The 24057-nt window shown below is 39.7% G+C and overlaps 1 protein-coding gene across 1 annotated transcript in view; it reads left to right on the plus strand.

The window, feature by feature from the left end:
- LOC134358994 (cilia- and flagella-associated protein 46) overlaps window positions 1-22466 on the plus strand; it is a 194298-nt gene extending 171832 nt beyond the window's left edge. The window contains exons 58-60 of the mRNA XM_063071760.1: window positions 2399-2535; window positions 16304-16420; window positions 22006-22466. Of these exons, the coding sequence (XP_062927830.1) occupies window positions 2399-2535; window positions 16304-16420; window positions 22006-22142 (391 nt within the window). The 3' untranslated portion in view covers window positions 22143-22466. The remainder of the gene's footprint in view (window positions 1-2398; window positions 2536-16303; window positions 16421-22005) is intronic.
- The last annotated feature ends 1591 nt before the right edge of the window (window positions 22467-24057 follow it).

A 24057-nucleotide genomic window follows, 5' to 3' on the forward strand; every position in this document is an offset into this window, starting at 1 on the left:
CCTGAATTTAGTAACTCTAACCTGTACATCATTGGAATGTGGAAGAAATTTGGAGCACCTGGAGGAAACCCACACACCATGGGGAGAACGTACAAGCTGTTTGCAGACAGTGGTGGGAACTGAACACTGGTCTCTGTCTAAAGCATTACGCTAAATGTTATGCTCTCCGTGATTCAGTGGCGACTCTATCTCAGTTAGCATAACCTGAAGCACAACTCCTTTAATTTGTTTTCTCTTTAACAATCTCTGATAGGAGGCAAGGCTGTATGTGGAGTCTTCAGTCAAGTCTGTCAAGGTTTTGCAACAGTTTTTAACTGTCCCCAAAATCCAGAAACTTATAAACATTGATTTAAATTAAAATAATTAAACTGCAAATAAACACTTAAAACAAAATAAATGCATTAAACAATTAGAAATAACTGAAATAATCAGAAAACGGTAAATGAAAAAGGAAGTCTGGTTGATATATGATCATGGAATGGGTTCCCCAAAATATTTCTGAGGTATTTCAGCACATCTATTTTGGAGTTGGATTCTGAATCAAGTAATACATGGTTTACCATGGATCAACATTAAGATTGGGACTCGTAGCTGAGCATGGTTGAATGCTGATGGTTCCCTTTACAATCACCACCCACAACTAGAGCCTATACTTGACTCACCATTAGGTTTGCTTTGTGAAAAGTCAAAGTTTATATAAATTCCCATAATTTCAGTAATTGCACACAGGATGTTTTAATCTCACTTCTTTTTTGGACTTAATATTTTGTATTGCAACAATATTAAACACCATGCGGGTTGTGTTACTTTCATAAGAAATTTAATATTTATGGTCAAAGCACTATATTTCTTGACCATATACATTTTATTAATTAGCTCTAATAAATATCTTTGAATGGAGACACAGAAAATATCTCCATTTAAGTTTTTTGTTCTGCAGAGCAGCCAAGCTATCTTAGCAATAAAAGATTGAGGTAGGATGTTTAAGTGTTATTCCAGGCTCAATTAATCTCGATAGGTTCACTCAACTTATTCAAATTCAAATTCAAATTTAATTATCATTCAACCATACGTGAATACTGTATAGCTGAACAAAACAGCATTCCTTTGTGGCCAAGGTGAAAGACACACGCAGCATATTCAAAATAGCGAACAAAAAAACATATATATATAGCCGAAGTCCCTGAGCAACATTTCCCATAAATTGACGGTAGCGTTTCCAGCAGTGTGCAGATGCTGGCAATCCAGCCTATCATTCCAGCAATCGAACACTGGAGGACAGCACCAACAGGAGAGGCCAGCCCCCAAACAAGTACAGACGCCACGCTGCACTTACTCTGGTGTCTCCTCTCCTGGACCTTAGCAGCAGGCAAGCCTGTGGCTTGAGGCTTAGTCTTTGCTACAACCGAAGTCATGCAGCTCCCCCGCCATTTGTCATGCCACCAAACAAGGGAGAAAGGCCTGCAGCATCTGACATTATCGATGTCCAACAGGGTCTTGTGATTGCAAGAGAAACGTCCAAGACAATCACCCATGGTTACATTGCATGCCACCTTCGTGAACCAGCTCTGATGACATCAATACCTTCCTCTGGCAGGCAGCAGCATGGTCTGCACCCAGTCCAGCACCTCTGCCAACGAGCATCTCACTGATTGGGTAGACCTACAGTACCCAAGGTTCTTGGAGTGCAGCATTGTCTTGCTATCATATGATGATGATCATCATCATCGTCATCATCGTCATCATCATTGCTATCATAAAAAGGCACTTAACAAAGGAAAAAACACCTTTGGTTGTCCCCCAAGGCGTCGCTATGTCCGAACGTGCCACCATCTTAAGTACTGATCTCAACCCACATCCTAGGGGCTTGTAGATACTAGGTGTACAATGCAGATTCCTACAACTCTTCGGAGATTACCCGTAGAACAAGACATGGTATTAAAGATTTTTTTTAAAGATTAGCTTTATTTGTTGCAGGTACATTGAAACATACAGTGAAATGCTTTATTTGCATTAATGGCCAACACAAACCAAGGTTGTGCTGGGGGCAGTTCACACTTTTTGTGGCCAATATAGCATGTTCACAACTTACTAAACCTAACCCATGTGTTTTCGGAATGTGAGAGGAAAACAAAGCACCTGGAGGAATCACACACGGTCACACTGTCTTCCGACAGCAGTGGGAATTGAACCTAGTTCTCTGGTACTGTCACAGCATTGTGCTAACTGATATGCTACCATGCCTTCAGCTTCAAAAATATTCCTAATATATAATTACTGAATTGTGCTTTGTTTCACTCTGAGCAGTGTATCTGTTAATCTGGAAGAGCTTATTTTCTTCACTAATTCATTGTCCCACTGTTTTATAATTTAGTTTTTGTTCATCGTTTTTTGGCAGTGCGTTACATTTGTCAGCAGAGGGGCAGATGGATACAGCAATACTCCTAAGCCTGACTGGAGTTCGTTCTGTTATGCTTAATCAGTGGCATAGTACACTTCAGGACAATGCAGTGAAGTTTAAGAAACTGTCAAAAAGTAAGTATATTTTAAACCAGCTTTTTGCCTATTCTCTTAACCTTTATATAGCTCTGCATAACCTCTTATGTCTTCTTCACAAATTACTTTCCTACCTAACCTTATACCATCAGCAAATTTAACAGTCCCACGTTAAATGCTTTCATCCATATTATTCCATAAATCATAAAAAGTTGACACCTTTGCAGCGATCCTTATGGCCAGTTATTGTCAACAAAATAAAATACCTACTCTCTTTTTCGATTATACAGGCAATTTTCTATGCTACATACTGCATATGTACTACGCCTTGAGTTTTCACTTTCATCAGTAACCTTTGATGCAGTACCACATCAAATATCTTTTGGAAGTCTAGATATAGGAAATCCAGTTGTTCCTCTTTAACCAGATGCCAAATTAAAGAATTGGGACTAAATAGATATTTCAAATACCTAGCACAATTAAATTTTGCAGCTCATATCTTAAATTTTTGACAGTTTGATATTGAGTTATATGAAGTGAAGTAGAATGAGTTGACAGAATTTTCATGCTGCAGTTGAATGCTATACCTGTGAAAAATAAACTGTAATATCATTCACCTGCTATAAAAAGAGTTTGCTAGTTATTTCCTGTATAAGATGATGAGAGGCATTGATCATGTGGATAGTCAGAGGCTTTTTCCCAGGGCCGAGATGGCTAGCACAAGAGGGCGCAAGTTTTACGGTGCTTGGAAGTAGGTACAGAGGAGCTGTCAGGGGTAAATTTTTTATGCAGAGAGTGGTGAGTGCATGGAATGGGCTGCCGGCAACGGTGGTGGAGGTGGATATGGTAGCGTCTTTTAAGAGTGTCCTGGATAGGTACATGGAGCTTAGAAAAATAGAGGGCTATGGGTAACCCTAGGTAATTTCTGAGGTAAGTACATGTTCGGCACAGCTTTGTGGGCCGAAGGACCTGTATTGTGCTGTAGGTTTTCTATGTTTATTATCATGATGTTAATCATATGTAAGAGATTTGATCTTTATTCTGTCACATCCTGTAGAGTAAACAGAAAGAATTTTTATCACAAACACGAGAAAATCTGCAGATGCTGGAAATCCAAAGCAACACATACAAAATACTGGAGGAACTCCGCAAGTTAGGAAGCATCTATAGAAAGGAGTAAACAGTCGATATTTTGGTCTTGATGAAGGTCCTTGGCCCAAACCATCGACTGTTTTCTCTTTTAGCATCATTCTCAGATGCTGCCTGACCTGTTGAGTTCCTCCAGCACTTGGTATGTATTGCAAAGAATTTTTATGTTGCTTCATCGAGGAAGAACTTGTAGTCTTAATTGTCCAGAGGGAGCGATTGTTTTTGCATGTGATGCAGATTAGTTTTTTTCTATAACCAGTTCCTAAGTCACAAGTGAAAGTTGAAGAAAAGCTGTCATGTTGGTGAATATAAGGATCATTATTGGAAACGGTTTGCCAAAGCAATATACAGAACAAAGAAAAATCAATTAAGGAACACATAGAAACATGGATTCTGTTTTTGTTTGCCTCTTCCATAGGAGTAGTCAGCCAGCCTATTAAGCCAGTTCTATCATTCAGCCAGTTCTATCATTCAGCTAGATCATAGATCATATATTATTCAAACATTCAAAAACACTCAACAATGATATTTAAGACCTGTGTAACACACTCCTGATAATTAATTCCCTTTTTCATTGTTTGATCTATTGGGGCTTGGGAAAAGAACTAAAGAATTTATTTTTGAGCCTTTCTTTAGCGGTTTCCACCTATTCTTTGGAAGACGATGAGGAGGAGGCAAAGGGCTAATAGTTGATTTGCACCTGTCATCCATGAAACTTTAATGGCACAAGGTGGGGGGGGTGGCGGTGTTCTCATAATCTCTGTTATTGACTGCCATACTAATTAATACAACTCAAAAGCTATTTGACCCATTGGGTTCATACCATATCCCAACATAGTACAGGTTTCCCTCACCATCCGAAGGTAGAGCGTTCCTATGAAACGGTTTGTAAGCCGAAATGTCGTAAAGCGTAGAAGCAATTACCATTTATTTATATGGGAAAATTTTGTGAGCGTTCACAGACCCAAAAATAACCTACCAAATCATGCCAAATAACACATACAACCTAAAACAACAGTAACAGATAGTAAAAGCAGGAATGATATGATAAATACACAGCCTATATAAAGTAGAAATACTTTTCCACAATCATTACTGCATTGTTCTCCGTACCGAAAATCTCACGCAAGCGCCATCGGCAGAAAATCTCACACAAGCACTGTTGGCAAAAACACTCTCTCCAGTAACCTTTAAGCTATAAAGCTGCCAAATCATACCAAGTAACACGTAAAAATACACAGCTTATATAAAGTAGAAATAATGTATGTACAGTGTAGTATCACTTACCGGAATTGGTTCAGTGCCAAGCACAGTGATGATGGTGTCTGAGTCGTCGCAGGCTGGGGTGGTGCAGTGGCCCCCACCCTCCAGGCCGCCGAGCAATACATTGCCGTGAAGCATGCAGGGGTGCAGCGGTAGCCGGGAGGCACACAGCACATCTTTAAGAAAAAAGCCGAAACAAACATGCTAATTAATTAGGTGCTGCCCAGCACGTAATTGTCAGCCCAGATCCATGCTGATTTCCCATTGCGTCGTCTCTGTTCTGGGCCGATAATTACGTGTTGGCGGCACCTAATTAATTAGCTTGTTTATTTTGGCTTTTTTCTTAAAGATGTGCTTTGTGCCTCCCGGCTACCGCTGCATTCTCCGCGAATCAGTATCTGTCCGTGGCCTGAGGGTTGGGGTGGTGGGACACTGGGGTGTCACTTCGTCATCGTCTGTTTCCATTAGGGCAGGCAGGTCACCTTCTATCTCTGCCCACCTCGATGTCAAAAGTCGAGGTTCATCGTCTGCTGTGGCTGATGTGGAAGACTTGCTTGACTGCTGAGCGTCGCGCATTTTTCTATCATACAGTTCTTTGTAAGGACTCAAACCATCTTTCAAATATCCCCTAAACTTACGTACCCTTTCAAAATTAAAGTCGTACTTTATCATTGCAGCGAAAATCTCACGCGGTTGCTTCACATTCAGTTCGCTATTGCATTCGGTTTCGATTGTTATCCTTTTTTCTTCCAATTGCATCAGCTCTTCATCTATCAGATCTTGGTCATGGGATGCCAAAACCTCTTCAACATCATGTTCATCAGCTTCCACAAGCCAAACTCACTTAGTCCTTGCTTCGTTCACCATGATCAAAACGCTTAATTATGTCTAGTTTTACGCTAAGTGTAACACCCTTACGAGCTCTTTTAGGCTTTTCCGATACCTTAGAACTCACCTTGCAAATGGCTGCTCAATGCAATGTGTTTAAGCAATGCCAGCTAGAATGCCATTCCGAATCTGGGGAGAGCGGCTGCTCGGGGCGCGCGGCACGCTGCCTTTTATCACGCACTGCTTTTTTCTCGTAACAGTGAAGACACCTTCTGAAAGTGAAAACAGGGTACTAATGTAGGTCTTTCGTAACAGTGAGGTTTCGTAAAGCGAACGTTCGAAAAACGGGGGACACCTGTAAACCCATCAGTCCTGTTTTCTCCTTTCCGTATTTCCTTGCAACCAATTCTCCCTCACATAGCTCTTGCCTTCCTTTGATTCTTCATTTCTTGCACTTGTGGGAATTTATAACAATCAACTAACCTACCGGCACATCTTTGAGATGTGGAAGGAAACCAAAGTAACCAGCCATGCGGTGAGAGTACAAAATCCATACAGTTAACGCTTGAGGTCAGAATCAGATGCAACTCTCTGGAGCTCTGGACAACAGCACTAACTGCTGCACCACTGCACCACCATAATTTACTTGGAAACATGGATTTTGGAGCCTTTGCTAATAGAAGGCTTACAGAAATCCTGTGCCTTTCCGAAAGTCTGAATGATTCTGATATTTTTGATCTGAGGTTCTTCGAAACTCAAGAATGAGGCATAAAACTTGTTGCTTATGGTCATTTATTTAACTGCTAAGAGGAGAAAGGGATTAGGAAGGGAGAACAGCAGAAACAGAACCTAGCAGTGAGGGAAGACGAAGGTGGAAAGGGACTGATCCAACATGATCTAGTCTTCTTCTACCAATTTGTTAGCAGCAATAAATTCCATTCAAATTCTATTGCTTGAATCAATCAATGAGATAGGCACCATTCAAGTAATGTGGATATGCAAAACACAGCCAGAAAAACACTGAGGATCTTTAACCATTAGGAAACATGCTGAACAATTGCATATACATAGACAACTATATAAAAATACAAACAAGCGTAAAAAGTTAATCTGCAAGGAAAATAACAATTATACAGCCCAGTATTCCATCTGATTCTAAATCACACACTTAGAATCATTACATTTGAAAATTCAGAGGCAGATAAACTTGTGATATCTATGTTAAGTATAAAATGAACAAAAATTCACCTATGTTATGAAATATGAAAGAGCATTTATAAGATTATGTCATTGCTAGGTAGATTGTTCTTGCAAGGAGGCACACTTATGTGAGTTTGAACTGCTCCATTAATGATTGCCCTTATACAAGGAAAAATGTTAATTATGATAAGTTATATCAGGAAAAAATATTATGACTTGTAATATTGAGTAACCCTAGCTTCCTATACTTAAATGAATCCAATCTAAGAAATCCCATCAATTACATTGATGAATTTATTCAGTTTCTTTAGGAGTACGATCAGCCAAATCAGTTTTGTCTTCAGACTTGTTAGTTATTCAAGTACAGCACTCCTTGCCTATAACTGCGCATGCTCCCCCCTTCACTGCTAAGTGAAGATCTAATGCCATTTGATTTTGAAGAACCATCTTACACGTTACTTTTTTCAAGGCACCTGCGTGTCTTGCTTACTCTTTCAAAGGCGCTGAAGCAGCATTTTTAATTTCTGTTATACTTCTTGCAACACCATAAATTTGATGTAAGCATTTGGAATAAAATTGACTCAAAATGAGCTCCTTTTGAAATGTCCCGTTTGCTTCTAGACTTGGGATGTAAAATAAAGTTTGTGATTGTTTGATAGCAGGAATGATATAACCCAAATAACAAGATCCTAGCCAATTACATGAAAGAGAGAAACAAGCCCCATTTCCACGTATAAGATACTTAATATTCCAGGAACATAAGACCTTTTCTTATTACTTGAGAGGAACCTTGTTGAACTGTAATAATTTTCCGATAGACACCATAAATGAAAATTCCAGAGTCATCACCACATTTAGGGCAATGTAAAAGTATAGTTGCCTGAGTGGAATGGAACCTTCTGAACTCCAAAAAGGTAGATTTCATAGTGAATGCATGAAAAGATTTAATAGTTTTGTCATGGTCATTAGAAGCAGATACAGAGATATCCCAGGACAAAACATGAGTAGGGTCAGATTTATGATTCCCTAAATCGTGCTGATTACATTTGTATAAGTGATCTAGTTCAAGATGGTATGTGGGGGCATAATCATCGTATATTTATGTCTCCCCCGAGATAATGAATCATGGGAATGGTGTCAGTATTGCTATTGCTGGGATTGTGATAGTGAACTTTGCTTAAGGAAGAGGGCACAAGTTTGTTGTAGATCTGCACGAATGCCTAGCACTAGTGAATATTTTGAAATGTGCAGTATATATTGATATGCCTGATAGCTAGAGGCATTAAAAATATCATATAGTTGCAAGTATGTATTATGAGTCATCTCAATTGGTACATTGTGAGTGGAGAAAATTGGCAGAAATATAACAACAAATAATATTAGAATAAATTTCATAATACTGACTCTGTTTGAAGTCTTTTGGCTGGTTAGTGATTTGCTCCCTGTAGCCCAGCAGCATTGCACACTAACTATAGTGCTTGTTGTCCTCATCAGGTACCACTTTAGCTCACTCGCAGTGTGTATCCGATTACTTTTACTTTCTACTTTCAGCACCAAGTTAGTAACTAACAGCACTTAATAAAGACCTTCCTATTGAGCACCCAATGGTTCCTTATGTAACACGCTGTAAGGTTTCACTGCTAAGGTAATGGTTTCTCTGTAGCAGCAATGTTTGGGTTATGACTAGAGATAACAGGGCATGTTAGTCAATGAGCGGGATGTTGTTCTTTCCTGTGTGTCTGGGAAACGGATTTTGCGGTCTTTTGCCGGGGAGAGATGAGGAGAAAAGACGTGAATGGAGAGAATTGGTAGACCACTGGACGGAGTGGACTTGGAGCGAGGGTCCGAAGGTCAGTGACGATCGGAGGTGGTCGATGGTGGATGAGCGGCCTTATCAGTGAGCTCCAACGTTGCGCATTAGACTCTTTAATGAGAATGGGCCCTTTTCTTTTTGTTTTTTATTAATCATATAGTCAAATTAAGAATTATAAAGCTCAATCACTTAATCACATAATGTGTACTGTTTGTTATTTTGTGGTACTGATTTGTAACAGGGGACACATCGCGCAGCATCCACCCAAACAAAATTTCTCAAGTTTGGCCGGGCCAGGGGGCTAGCCGAACCGAGAGTTACACTTACGTGGCTTCTTAATTAGGACCCACTTACCAGGGATCAGGATGTGTCCTCCTTTTGTTGGAACACTCCAAGCACAGAAACCCGTTGAGAAACAGATTGTTAAACTTGGGTTAATATCAAAGTTTCAAAGTACATTTATCAAAGTATGTATACAGTACACAACCCTGAGAATTTTACACAATGTTGACTAAACTGACATAATATGTATATCAGCCTCTCTGTGATCAAGAGCTCCCAGCAGTGACATAGGACACCTTGTTATTACTTTGAATGAACTTAATTTAGTTTTCTTGTTTGGGGTTACTCTGATGCTACATAAGACTGTGGAAAGAGCTGTAGGCCTTGGTTTGCCTTATTCATGATACTTGATGACTCCATTCATTCATTTTACTTGTCCCATGACTCTGGGTGATGTTTGACAATGAAAATACCATTTAATGTTCATCAGTCAACATAATTCCAAACAAATACTCCCAGTGATATGTGCCCCGTGGTCAGTCGATGTGACATGGCAATCCCCACCTTGGTATTTAGTCCTTAATCAGAGTTTTTGCTATATGTGTCGTCATCATCGTGGATATCCCTCAAGGTCGAAAATGATGGTCTTCATTCTGAAGAAGTGGCCCACAGAGTGAAGACGCCTGTGTGTATATTTGTTTAACGTGTACTTAATGTTGCACTCCAAGAAGCACACGATACTTCACAAATCAACCAACTGATTCCAATGGTAAGGAAACCACGACGATTGGAGCTGATGGATTTGTTGCAGCCTTCATCCTCCTTCACAGCCATTGAGTTCAAAGTAACTTCATCTGTCTGTTCCACCGTTGAGGTCTTGGTTGGATTGTATTTTGTCAGGGACCTCACCATTGACCTTACTGCCATGGGTGACCCTACCAGGAGCATAGCTCCAGGTGGCATTGCTCTCGGGATCACAGGACCACACAAGCTTCTCCACCACGATAAGGTGACAATCCACGGAGAAGAATGTGTGTAGCAGTGGCTTTCCTTATTGAAATACAAGGGGTGATTGATAAGTTTGTGGCCTAAGGTAGAAGGAGTCGATTTTAGAAAACCTTGCCCATTTAATTTTCAACATAGTCCCCTCCTACATGTACACACACAGTCCAGTGCTCGTGGAGCATATGGATCCCTTCTTTGTAGAAGTGGCCCATGGCAGGGGTGATTGATAAGTTTGTGGCCCAAGTAGAAAGAGATGAGTTATTAACTTCAAACTTTCTGCATTATCACTCAAAGAGTTGAACGGTATATGCATGCAACGAGAGCGTCTTGGACCTCCAGGTGGTCCACAGCAGGGATGATTGATAAGTTTGTGGCCTAGGGTAGAAAGAGATGAGTTGTACAGCTCTCGTTACGTTCACGTGCAGTTCAACTCTGAGTGATAATGCAGAAAGTTTGAAGTTAATAACTCATCTCTTTCTACTTTAGGCCACGAATAACTCATCTCTTTCTACTTTAGGCCACGAATTTATCATCACCCCTGGTAACTTCCACCCATCATGAAAACACATCCAGTATTACCAGTACGTCCGAGTATCCTTGACACTGTCAAAGTTATGTACTAATGCTTGTAAATATAAAAATGGGCCAGGTGGAGCAGAAGCACTTAATTGTGGTAGGTTTTCACTGCTCCAAGATTTGTTATCTGGGATGTCATGCATCTTTTATACACTTATCAACTTACTTGAAGCTACTAGTCTATGACTAGTGTTGTATCCCCATGCTCTATCACTGCTTAATCTCCGACTATTTTCCATCGAGAACTACTTTTCCTGGTTAGAGTGTTGAGTTTGCAGCTCTCGAATATCCTGTATGTCCACCTGCAACACAGATTTCAACTTCATTTCTATAATTTCAGTTGCCCTGTTCAGTTCATATGTTCAAGGTACTTTTTAAAGTTTTATGACCTTTTTCAATTATTTTACTTTTATTTCTTTTGCCCTTTTCCATGCTATCTTTTTTGCAATTTCATCTCCAAATGCATTGCCATGGCTTTCCATTGTAGTTACAGTATTTTGGAGTGGCTTTTACATTTTAATACAGCAGCTTCTGATGACAGTTATATGATATTCATAAGTTTTGTACTAGTCGGCCATTTTTGATTGGCGTCCCTACAGCCATAAGAAATCTCTTTTGTCTCCATAAGTTTCCAAAATCATGAATGACTCGAAAAGCATATCAAAAATCAGTGTAGATATTAGCTGATCTTCCTTTCGCCACCTTGCAGGCTTCAATCAGAGCTTTCAGTTTTGCTAGTTTCACAGAGGTATTGGAGCCATGCTTCCTGATACCAGCTCCTCAGTTTCAGAAACAATGGCCCATCCAGCCATTCAAATTCCTCCCTCAATCATAGAGGAGTAATTGGTGTACAGAATCCAACCTGGGCTCAATAGAGGCATTTCTTTGTAATAATCTGTATCTTCATGGCATGTTATTATTCTTGCACAGTCATGGTAATCTTAGTCTAAAAAGAATTCAGTACATTCACTTCCAATTAGTAAGCTTACATATGTCTAGTTTTTGCTCTATCAAGGCAAGCAAGGGCTTCAGTCATTTTTTTTTTAATGTGACAATAGTCCATTATATCTAAGGATTATTATCAAATTAGAATCTTCCAAGCTTTGTGAGGCAGGGCAATGAACTTACTGCTGAACTCATTTATGTTGTCCACCTTGTTTTCTATACCAACAGCTTCTAGTCCAATGTCCTTCCTTAACAAAAAAGTGACTTTCTGTTTTAGGGATTGGCCTCAGAGGTGTGGCTCAGACTGAGATTGCTGTGGTGCACTTGGTGAATTCCAGTCCCACTTTTTCTATTGGTTAATGAATGCTGGCTGTTGACTCACTTGCAGCAGCTGTGGCTGCTGACTCGTGGTCAGTGGCTGTTGATCAACAGGTAACTGACTCACCTGTAGTGATCTCATTTGGATTTCAATATCCCATTCCACTTGTTTGGCTGCTTGCACTAGATCACTATCTAGAACACCAACTTCACTCCAACTCAGTTTTGTCAGCTTCATCATTTTGGTGATACCTGGTTTCAAACCTTCCATAAAAGTTTACTTCAAGGAACCTCCATGCTAGAGTCCTCCATGAACTCCTGAATAACAAACCCCCTTGTCCCGTAATGTTCCTCATATTCAGAAATATCCTCAGAAATCTTTCACTTGCAATCAATCACTCTCCTCCAATCAGTCTATATTGGGGCCTATTCTTTCAGCCACCTCTTAATAGCATTCCAACTATCTTGTATATTTTGCTTATTATCTCCCATATTGTCGTCAATTCTATGAGTCAGCTGTCTAATTTGCCGAGAAGATAACATAGTAGTCAAAATTTGTATGCCATCATATTGTACAGTTTGTATATGTTATTAATGTGTTGAAGCTCATCCCAGGTCTTCGAATTCCTTTTTTTTTTAGGATGTGAAACTTCTTTGGACCACTGGTGGTTGATGGGAAACCATCTTTCTCCTTTCATAGGTTCCATCTTCAGTCCTGTGTGTCTTCACTTCCTTGATCTTTATTGGAGCCAGCCGTGACTTAGCTGCCAGTCCTAATGTTTCATCATTGTCATCCTCGCTAGAGGTTGCTGTAGAGGCCATGTCATGTCCATCCTATAATTCCTCAGAGTTTGGATGGTGCTGCTGTCTTGGAAGACTATCCAATGTAGGTGGTGTTTCTCAAAGAGAGGCATCACTGGCAGGACTGCCCACTTGGGGTCCCTGCTGGGCTTTCATATACTGCTTTAGTTTACTTCAAAGCTCCACACAATGCACTTTGATTTGGTTACACTTAACATGTTCTTTTCACTCATTCAGCTAATGCAAAAACTTGCACTTCAGACATTTTACTGTCTTTATCATTCTGCTTTTGTAGTTCACGGTGTTTCCCTTTGCTTTTCCAATTGTTCATTTAACTTACTCACTTGTCCAATTAACCTACAAATTCAATTCTCAAGCTGACCACATGTTAGTTTAAACTCAGATTTGTTCTTCTCACCCAACGTGCTCTCATTTTCTTAACTGTAATAATACAGCTAACGTCCAGACATTTTTTTCCTTACCCCAAAGAATTCTCTGGATCATTTCCCATACTTTCTCAATATCATGCAAAAATCACATTTCATTAAACTCAATATTGATGGTATATTTCATTCTTTTCTTCATCAATCATATCAAATTGCCGACCTGGCTGGTGGCATGGTGGCGTAGTGGCATCAGTGCCAGACTTTGGGACAAAAGGTCCCGAGTTCTAATCCAGTTGGCTCCCCTGCACGCTTTCCATCCGTGCTGGGTTACGAGCTGGTGATCTCTTTGGAAATTCACCTGGCAGAAGGCAATGGCAAAACACTGCTGTATCTTGCCTCGTACGCGATTCCCCACTATATCAGAGAGGTGTGGATGGAAATCGTCCGCTAACCGGAGAAACTCCAGATGCGACATACCTTTCCTTTACTTTTCCATATCAAATTGAAATGTTTTATTCAGATAAGAACTCAAGTCCTCAGTTGTCTGTTCACACATAACTGGAGATTTAGCTCCCCCTTTTACTGTAGTGGGGTACATGCCTTTTTGTCTTAATTCAGTCACATGTAACATTTAATTTGTATGTACTTTTTATCACTTGGACTGCGATTGAAATGCCATTGGTTTGTGTCAAAATATTATTGGATTGCAATCAAAATTATTTAGGATTATAATTGAAATATTGTTTTAAGATTGCAATCGGACTTTTAATTTAGGATTGTGATTGGAATGTTATCTTAGAATTGCAATTGAAATATCATAGGATTGCGATCAAAATTGTGTAGGATTGCAATCGATATATTATTGGTTTGCAAACAATTTTTCCTCTCTGAATTACAATCTAATTTTTAAGCACTATATCACAATCAGAAGATTTCTTAGCTACTCCACCAGTTAGTATGAACTTAATTTGATCATAATGTTAATTTTAATATTTTCAGAATAGCTTTTGTTTACTCTTAAATGTCCACTAGAGGGTGTATTGAAGCAAGAACTGGACGGTTTCTTGGAGAATTTTGAAAGTAAGGAGGAAGATCGTACCTCCTTTTAAATTTGCACGCCAAAAGTTTCCACTTTGTCTGGGATTCTTCCAAGTGCTTAAGGCATTGCAATCATCTGCTGACTATGCCAAAATTGTTGGGTACTGATGATTTGATCGAAGGTTCTTCAGAATCAAGAATGAGGCATAGAACTTGTTTCTTATGATCATTTATTAAGTGCTCAGAGAACAAAGAGATTAGGAAAGGAAAGTAGTGAAAAAAGAACATAGTAGCAAGCAAAGACGAAGGCAAAAAGAGACTGATAGAACATGATCTAACCTTCTTATACCTATTTGTTAGCAGCAATAAATTCCATTCAAATTCTGTTGCTTGAATCAACCAATGAGATGGCCCCTATTCAAGTAATGTGATACCCAAGAAGCTTCCAGAAAGATACAGAGGAACTGTAATTACTAAGAAACACATTAAACGATTGCATGTGCGTTGGTAACTATATAAAAAAATACAAACAAGCATAAGAAAGGAAATTAACAATTATGCAGTCTAATCCAATAATCTTCGCTTAGGCTATTTTTATATCAATTGATCAATGTTTCAGTCAGAATTCAGACTGAATTTCATCACTGAACACCTTTTATGCATGTTTTGAAAGGAAGAATAAAACTATACCTGCATGAGACCCACAGCTTTTAGTGACCCTGTGCGCTCACCTTGGAGGTTGATGTCTTGACATCCTTCAAGAGGCTTAATCCTTGCAAAGCACCTAGCCTTAATGGTGTACTGAAAACCAGTATCAATCAGCTGGCTGGAGTATTCAAACACATCTTCAACCACTCACTGCTGTGGTTTGAGGTTCCCATCTGCTTCTAAAGGACAACAATTATTCTGGTGCCCAAGAAAAGCAGGGTGAGTTTCCACAATGACTATCGCCCAGTATCACCCACATCTACAATAATGAAGGCATTTTGAGATGTTGGCTATGGCTAGAATTAACTCTTGCCTGAGCAAGGACCTGGACCTATTGCAATTCACCTGTGGCTGCAACAGCTTCACAGTGGATGCAATTTCATTGGGTCCACTCGATTTTGGAGCACAAGACAGGCATCAGGCTACTGTTTATCAATTACAGCTCAACATTCAATACCATCATTCTCTCAGTGCTAAAGAAAAGAACCGTCAAATCCTAGGCCTTTGTACCTCCCTCTGCAAGATAGATTGGCTGGTTAAGGGGTGTCGATTAACAACCTCACACTTAACGTCAGCGAGACCAAGGAAATTATTATGATCTTCAGAAGAGGAATTGGGGAGAACACACACCAGTCCTCATTGAGTCCTCAGTGGCGAAAAGATGAGCAGCTTCAAGTTTCTGGTCATCAGCATCTCAGAGGATCTACCCCAGGCCCAACACATTGATGTAATTATGAAGAAGGCACGCTGGCAGCTCTTGGTTAGGAGCTTGAGGAAATTTGGTGTGTCACTATAAACTCTTACAAGTTTCTATAGATGTATGGAGGAGAGCATTCTCATTGGTTGCATCACGGCCTCTTATGCAGATTCCAATGCAGAGGATCACAAGAGGCTGTGGAGGGCTATAAACTCAACCAGTTCTATCATTGGCATAACTCTCCCGCCATGACGACATCTTCAAGAATGCTTCATCTGGGTCATACCCTCTTCTCCTTACTACATCAGGGAGGTGGTAAAGGAGACTGAAGAATTAGGAACAGTTTCTTCACCTCCACCATCAGATTTCTAAATGGCCCATAAACACTACCTTGTTATTTTTGCACTCTTTATTTATTTTTTGTAATTTATAGATTACTATGTCTTTGCATTGCAGCTGTAAAACACTAAATTTCATGTCACAGGGTCAGTGATAATAAGCCTGATTCTGACTGTTCACTTTCATTAATATGAAATGCCCCAATTAAAGTTGACCTGAAAAGCCTACAGGTGTTAGTGATTTCCGCGGCTCTATTCCAAGTAGTTGCCTGGGAATAGGTAGGAATTGGAAATTGCTGCGGTTATTTTAAATAATCTGGAACTGAACACTAATGCAATCTGGGGATAGTTTAATATATTGCAGTTGGTTGTGTTACAGCAACATGGTGTGCAAGTGGAGTGGGAGGAGGAAAGTCAGCTTTAGCTTTTTGTTTTATTCAATGACTATATTTTCTTCCAGATTTGTTGGATCTAGGGAAAACAACTGGTCAAACAATTCATGAAATTGCCAAAACTGCAAGGAGAAACGTTTCTAAAACTGATACTGAATTTTCTTCTGAGAATCTGTTTTTTTCAGGTATGTTTCATCTATAGTATTTAATAAACCTAATCATCAATGTATGCAGATGAATTTGTAATTTTTTAATTGACTTATGGTCTAAAGAGACAATTAAATGCCATAATTAAAGTAGTTTTTTATATATGCAATATACCTGGAAGTATTATGTTGCTTTAGCAATTTGATAGGGAACTGGTAATAATTATGGATATTAGTGTTTGCTGTAGCTGTAAACATCTATTTAGACCATCAGTGAAATCAGAAGAAAAGTGAAGCTTGACTTTCAAGAGCAATTGCTCATTATTAGGCCACAAAATTTTGAATACGAGGAAATATATTCAGATTTATAGATAACTGGGCAGTTTTCCAGGGAAGGTGGGACCTGTTCCGGCAGGACGGTCTACATCTGAACTGGAGGGGGACAAATATTCTCGCAGGTAGGTTTGCTAGAGAGGCTCCAGTGGATTTAAACTAGATACGAGGGGGAAGGGGAACCAGAGTGTAGGAACAGATGTAGGGAAGAAGGAAGAAAAAGAAAATAGTAAAGTTGTTAGCACAGTTAGTGATAAACAGAGAGTAAGAGGTGGAAATTTTCTTAAATGCATTTATTTTAATTCTAGGAGCATTATAAGAAAGGTTAGATGAGCTTAAAGCATGGATTGATACCTGGAAGTATGATGTGGTAGCTATTAGTGAAACACGGTTAGTCATAGTCATAGTCATAGTCAGACTTTATTGATCCCGGGGGAAACTGGTTTTCATTACAGTTGCACCATAAATAATTAAATAGTAATAAAACCATAAATAGTTAAATAGTAATATGTGAATTATGCCAGGAAATAAGTCTAGGACCAGCCTATTGGCTCAGGGTGTCTGACCCTCCAAGGGAGGAGTTGTAAAGTTTGATGGACACAGGCAGGAATGACTTCCTATGACGCTCTGTGTTGCACCTCGGTGGAATGAGTCTCTGGCTGAATGTACTCTTGTGCCCAACCAGTACATTATGTAGTGGATGGGAGACATTGTCCAAGATGGCGTGCAACTTGGACAGCATCCTGGAGGGGTGTGATTGGCAACTAAATATTCTTGGATTTAATTGCTTCGGGTGTGATAGAATCGGAGGGACAAGAGGGGGAGGTGTTGCATTGCTTGTCAGAGAAAATATTACAGCGGTGCTCTGGCAGGATAGATTAGAGGGCTCGTCTAGGGAGGCTATTTGGGTCGAATTGAGGAATGGGAAAGGTGTAGTAACTCTTATGGGGGTGTATTATTGACCTCCAAATGGGGAGAGAGAATTGGAGGAGCAAATTTGTAAGGAGATAGCAGATATTTGTGGTAAGCACAACGTTGTGATTGTGGAAGATTTTAATTTTCCACATATAGACTGGGAAGCCCATACTGTAAAAGGGCTGGATGGCTTGGAGTTTTTAAAATGTGTGCAGGATAGTTTTTTGCAGCAATACATAGAAGTACCAATGAGAGAAGGGCAGTGTTGGATCTCCTGTTAGGGAATGAGATAGGTCAGGTGACGGAAGTTTGTGTTGGGGAGCACTTCGGGTCCAGTGATCGCAATGCTATTAGTTTCAATATAATTATGGAGAAGGATAGGTGTGGACCCAGGGTTAAGATTTTTGATTGGAGAAAGGCTAACTTTGAGGAGATGTGAAAGGATTTAGAAGGAGTGGATTGGGACAATTTGTTTTATAGGAAGATTGTAATAGAGAAATGGAGGTCATTTAAAGGTGAAATTTTGAGAGTACAGAATCTTTATGTTCCTGTTAGGTTGAAAGGAAAGGTTAAAAGTTTGAGAGAGCCATGGTTTTCAAGGGATATTGGAAACTTGGTTCGGAAAAAGAGAGATATCTACAATAAATATAGGCAGCATGGAGTAAATGAGGTGCTCGAGGAATATAAAGAATGTAAAAAGAATCTTAAGAAAGAAATTAGAAAAGCTAAAAGAAAATACGAGGTTGCTTTGGCAAGTAAGGTGAAAATAAATCCCAAGGGTTTCTACAGTTATATTAATAGCTAAAGGATAGTGAGGGATAAAATTGGTCCCTTAGAGAATCAGAGAGGACAGCTATGTGTGGAGCTTAAAGAGATGGGGGAGATTCTGAACAATTTCTTTTCTTCAGTATTCACTAAGGAGAAGGATATTGAATTGTGTAAGATAAGGGAAACAGGTAGGGAAGTTATGGAAACTATAATGATTAAAGAAGAGGAGGTACTGGAGCTTTTAGGGAATATAAATGTGGATAAGTCTCCAGGTCCTGACGGGATATTCCCTAGGACCTTGAGGAAAGTTAGTGTGGAAATAGCAGGGGCTTTGACAGAAATATTTCAAATGTCATTAGAAACGGGGATGGTGCCGGAGGATTGGCATATTGCTCATGTTGTTCCATTGTTTAAAAAGGGTTCTCAGAGTAAACCTAGCAATTATAGGCCTGTGAGTTTGACCTCAGTGGTGGGTAAATTGATGGAAAGTATTCTTAGAGATGGTATATATAATTATCTGGACAGACATGGTCTGATTAGGAACAGCCAACATGGATTTATGCATGGAAGATCATGTTTGACAAATCTTATTGAATTTTTTGAAGAGGTTACTAGGAATGTTGACGACGGTAAAGCAGTGGATGTTGTCCATATGGACTTCAGTAAGGCCTTTGGCAAGGTCCCACACGGAAGGTTGGTTGGGAAGGTTCAATCATTAGGCATTAATATTGAAGTAGTAAAATTGATTCAGCAGCAGCTGGATGGGAGACGCTAGAGAGTAGTGGTGAATAACTGTTTGTCAGATTGGAGGCCGGTGACTAGTGGTGTGCCTCAGGGATCTGTACTGGGTCCAATGTTGTTTGTCATATATATTAATGATCTGGATGATGGGCTGGTAAATTGCATGAGTAAGTATGCAGATGATACTAAGGTAGGTGGAGTTGTGGATAATGAAGTAGGTTTTCAAAGCTTGCAGAGAGATTTAGGCCGGTTAGAAGAAAGGGCTGAAAGATGGCAGATGGAGTTTAATGCTGATAAATGTGAGGTGCTACATTTTGGCAGGACTAATCAAAATAGGACATGCATGGTAAATGGTAGGGCATTGAGGAATGCAGTAGAACAGTGGGATCTAGGAATAATGGTGCATAGTTCCCTGAAGGTGGAATCTCATGTGGATAGGGTGGTGAAGAAAGCTTTTGGTATGCTGGCCTTTATAAATCAGAGCATTGAGTATAGGAGTTGGGATGTAATGTTGAAATTGTACAAGGCATTGGTGAGGCCAAATTTGGAGTATTGTGTACAGTTTTGGTCACCGAATTATAGGAAAGATGTCAACAAAATTGAGAGAGTACAGAGAAGATTTACTAGAATGTTATCTCAGTTTCATCACCTAAGTTACAGAGAAAGGTTGAACAAGTTGGGTCTTTATTCTTTGGAACGTAGAAGGTTGAGGGGGGACTTGATAGAGTTATTTGAAATTGTGAGAGGGATAGATAGAGTTGACGTGGATAGGCTTTTTCCATTGAGAGTGGGGGAGATTCAAACAAGGGGACATGAGTTGAGAGTTAAAGGACAAAAGTTTAAGAGTAACATGAGGGGGAACTTCTTTACTCAGAGAGTGGTAGCTGTGTGGAACGAGCTTCCAGCCAGAAGTGGTTGAGGCAGGTTTGATGTTGTTGTTTAAAGTTAAGTTGGACAGCTGTATGGACAGGAAAGGAATGGAGGGTTATGGGCTGAGTGCAGGTCAGTGGGACTAGGTGAGAGTAAGAGTTCAGCACGGACTAGAAGGGCCGAGATGGCCTGTTTCCGTGCTGTAATTGTTATATGGTTATATGTTATCCATATTCAAGGAATTTTCAATCCATGATTCCATGTGTTTATTTGAACAGAGTCCCAATCGAATGTCAGCCAAATTCCTCGATTGGCTGCCTGTTAGCTGTCACAAGGCTACCGTCAAGGTTTAGGTTTAGTGGTTGAAGTAAATAAGAAGTAGCATGTTTGGAAAATACTGGGAATAGTCAAAAGTCTTTGGGAAGATGGAGAATGTAGCTTACTTGCCACTTTTAGTGCAATCCCTTTAGCATTAGAGGGATAAAACCGTTTGGGTGATTGCTTAACTAAGGCCTTCAGTTTAGCCAGAGGTATAGATTTGCTTCTCATTCTGTATTCCACTCCCAAAATGCCCGAGGAACTCAGCAGGCCAGGCAGCACCTAGGAAAAGAGTACATTCAACATTTCGGGCCGAAACCCTTCGGCAGGACTGGAGAAAAAAAGCTGAGGAGTAGATCTGATTGTGGAGGAGAGAGAGCCAATATGAAAAGGCGAGAGATAAGGGTCAAGCAGGTGACTTGAAACAAAGTGCAAAGGTGTTTATGGATTCATGGACAGATGGTGAGAGGGAAGATGAAGGTGGACACAAAAGGCTGTGGAATAATAGGTGGAGATAACAAAGAGCTTTAGATGCTGAAACCTGATAAGTAAGGCTGGCGATAAATGGAACCAGGTAGGCGAGAGCTGAAGGGCAGATGAAACCAGCAGTAGGATAAGAATAACTGAGTAACGGGGGTGGGGGGAAGGTAGGGTTGGAAGGAAGTGGCGTGAAAGAACCAGAATGGATATTAAGGAGAGAGAAAAGATAACAGGGGTTGGGGTTCCTTGAAATCTCAGCCCAATTAGTCTATTCTTGCAACATTAACTTTGTTTCTCTCACTGTTCATTTTATCTAAACAGCTGGTTATTTACTGTATTTTCTATCTTGCACATTTCTAGAATTGTGATCTCGTATTTATTTTTGCTTCTTAACGAATTGTTGAAAAATTTACAGGAAAGCTATTAGACCACGTAAACTCATCCAAAGACTACTGATGCTTGCAGGCATTTGTACTGTTTTGAGTGGGTCTAAGAACTAAACTTTACTGTCAAAGCATACCTGCAGACACAATGGAATTCCAGGCTGAAGCTCTCTCCAAACCTTAAAATAGATTGTAGCTGTCTGCCTTATCGAGGACTGACTTTATCCCCCTCCCTTCCTCTTTTCTCTCCCATATTACCCTTGCGCACTTCGTTTGCCCAGCCCATCTGCCACATCCATTGCAAGCCTTGGGAGGTAAATTTCCAGTTTACCTCCTTTCAAGTGGACAAGCATCAGCTAAGGATACTCAAGTCACAATGAGGCAGATTGAGGATTCCTGACACTGGATACCTTCCTGCGTCACAAATGTCTACATTCTTCAACTCCCTCTTCCACACTCGATGTTCAACATCTTATGGGCAGTATTCTTGCCACTCAGTCAAATTTATAGACCCGACTATATACAGTAGGATCTACTGATATAGCTATACTGGCAACTCTTGCTGGATTATAAAAAAACAAAAAATAAAATTCTGATTCCTAATTCATTTTCTGGTTTCTTGTAAGCAGTAATGGAATTTTAACTCTAGTATGGTGCTTGGTATCCAATAGTAATATTTTTTTTATTTACTTAATCTAAACAGGATCCAGATTTATTTTTTACATGTGTGTTGCACCTGGTTGTGAATGTATTTCAGTGAAGTTGCAACTCTGTTCAGTTGTATTTTAACAAAAAATGTATTTTTTTTCCCCACAGTGAATGATGGACATCTTGGTTCTATATCTGAGGATTCTAGCAACAAGGCAAGGAAGTATCACCCAGAAGAATATATGACTCAGCAAAGTGCTTTTAATTTCATACTCTATGGACTGCCAAATCTTATTGTCACCTGAGCTGTTATAAATGAAGTACTAAATTTCTAAGTATATATTGTTGCAAATCTTTTAGAATTTTCAGTGTTAACTTTTAAAAATACAGAATTCAAGTAACTTTAATATTTCAGTTATGCATTTTAAAAAAATATTTTGGGTGGATTTATAAGATTTGAATCAGCAGTTCTTATTTCTAACATGGTTATTGTGTGATTTTATTTTCCATATTGAATTATTATTTTACATTTTGATGTTTCCAAATGTTTTGGCCTAAATTTTCTGGCTAATGGAATACCACATATTCTATTTATTCAGTAGTTATGAAGCAATGGTAACAATTCTGGAAGCATAGCTGTATCTACTTACTGAATTCTTAAAAAAAACAATAAATAAATGATCAAGTATTTTGCATCAGTCTTCTCTGTGGAAGACACTAGCAGTATGCCGGAAGTTCAGAAGTGTCTGGGAGCAGATGTATGTGAAGTTGCTGTTACTAGGGAGAAGAATCTTGGGAAACTGAAAGGTAGATAAGTCATGTGGACTAATTGGTATACACCCCAGTGTTCTGAAAGAGGTGGATAAAGAGATTGCAGAGGCATTAGTAATGATCTTTCAAGAACCAATTGATTCTGGCATGGTTGCAGAGGAATAGAAAATTACAAATGTAACTCCACTTTTCAAGAAGGAAGAGAGACAGAAGGAAATTATAGGCCAGTTAGTCTGATCTCAGTGATTGGGAAGACATTAGAATTGATTGTTAAGGATGTGGTTTCGGGGTACTTGGAGGCACATAATAAAAGAGGCCGTAGTCAGCATGTTTTCCATGTGACGTAGGAGCACCAACCTGATTTTCTTGATCTACCTGCATATTGAAATCCCCCATGACTATCATAGCATTCCGCTTTGACATGCATTTTCTATCTCCCGTTGTAATTTGTAGACTACATCTTCACTCATGTTTGGGTGTCTATAAATAACTTCCATCGGGGCTTTTTTTACCCTTGCAGTTCCTTAGCTCTGCCCACAATGATTCAACACCTTCCAATCCTATGTCATCTCTTTCTAATGATTTGATTTCATTTCTTACCGACAGAGTAATGCCACCCCCTCTGTCTTTCCTTTTGATACAATGTGTATCCCTGGATGTTAAACTTTCAGCAAAAATCTTCTTTCAGCCAAAATCTTCTTTCAGCCATGACTCAGTGATGCCCACAACTTCATACAGATACATGCCAATCTGTAACTGTGCTACAAGTTCATTTACCTTATTCTGTATACTCTGTGTATCCAAATATAATACCTTCAGTCCTGTATCCACCTTTTAGATTTTGCTCATCTTTTACATTGTATCTCATCCTGTTGAATGCAATGTTGCCCTATTATCAGCCTCTCCTCGCTGGAAATCTCACTACACACTACCTCCGTTTGTAAACCAACTACCTCATCTTCAGTACTATTACTCTGGTCCCATCCCCCTGCCAAATGAGTTTAAACCCTCCCGATCAACTCTAGCTAACCTGCCCACAAGGATATTGGTCCTCTTTGGATTTACGTGCAACCCATCCCTTTTGTACAGGTTGAAGCTTCCCCAGAAGAGATCCTAATGATCCATAAACCTGAACCCCTGCCCCTTGCACCATTCCTCAGTCACACATTCACCTGCCAAATCATCCTATTCTTATTCTCACTGATATGTGGCATGGGCAGGGGTAAGTAATCCAGAGATTACTTACCTGGAGATCCTGGATTTCAGCTTTCTACCTAGCTTCCTAAAAAGCTTTTTTTCAGGATCTCATCACCTTTTCTACTTATGTTATAAGTACCAATATGTACCAATACTTTTGGGTGCTCACCCTCCCCCTTTAGAATGCCATGGAACCAATCTAAGACATCCCTGGCTCTGGCACCTGGGAAGTAACATACCATCCAGATGTCC

The sequence above is a fragment of the Mobula hypostoma genome, chromosome 19 (assembly GCF_963921235.1).
Source record: "Mobula hypostoma chromosome 19, sMobHyp1.1, whole genome shotgun sequence".
NCBI classification, from domain to species: Eukaryota; Metazoa; Chordata; class Chondrichthyes; order Myliobatiformes; family Myliobatidae; genus Mobula; species Mobula hypostoma.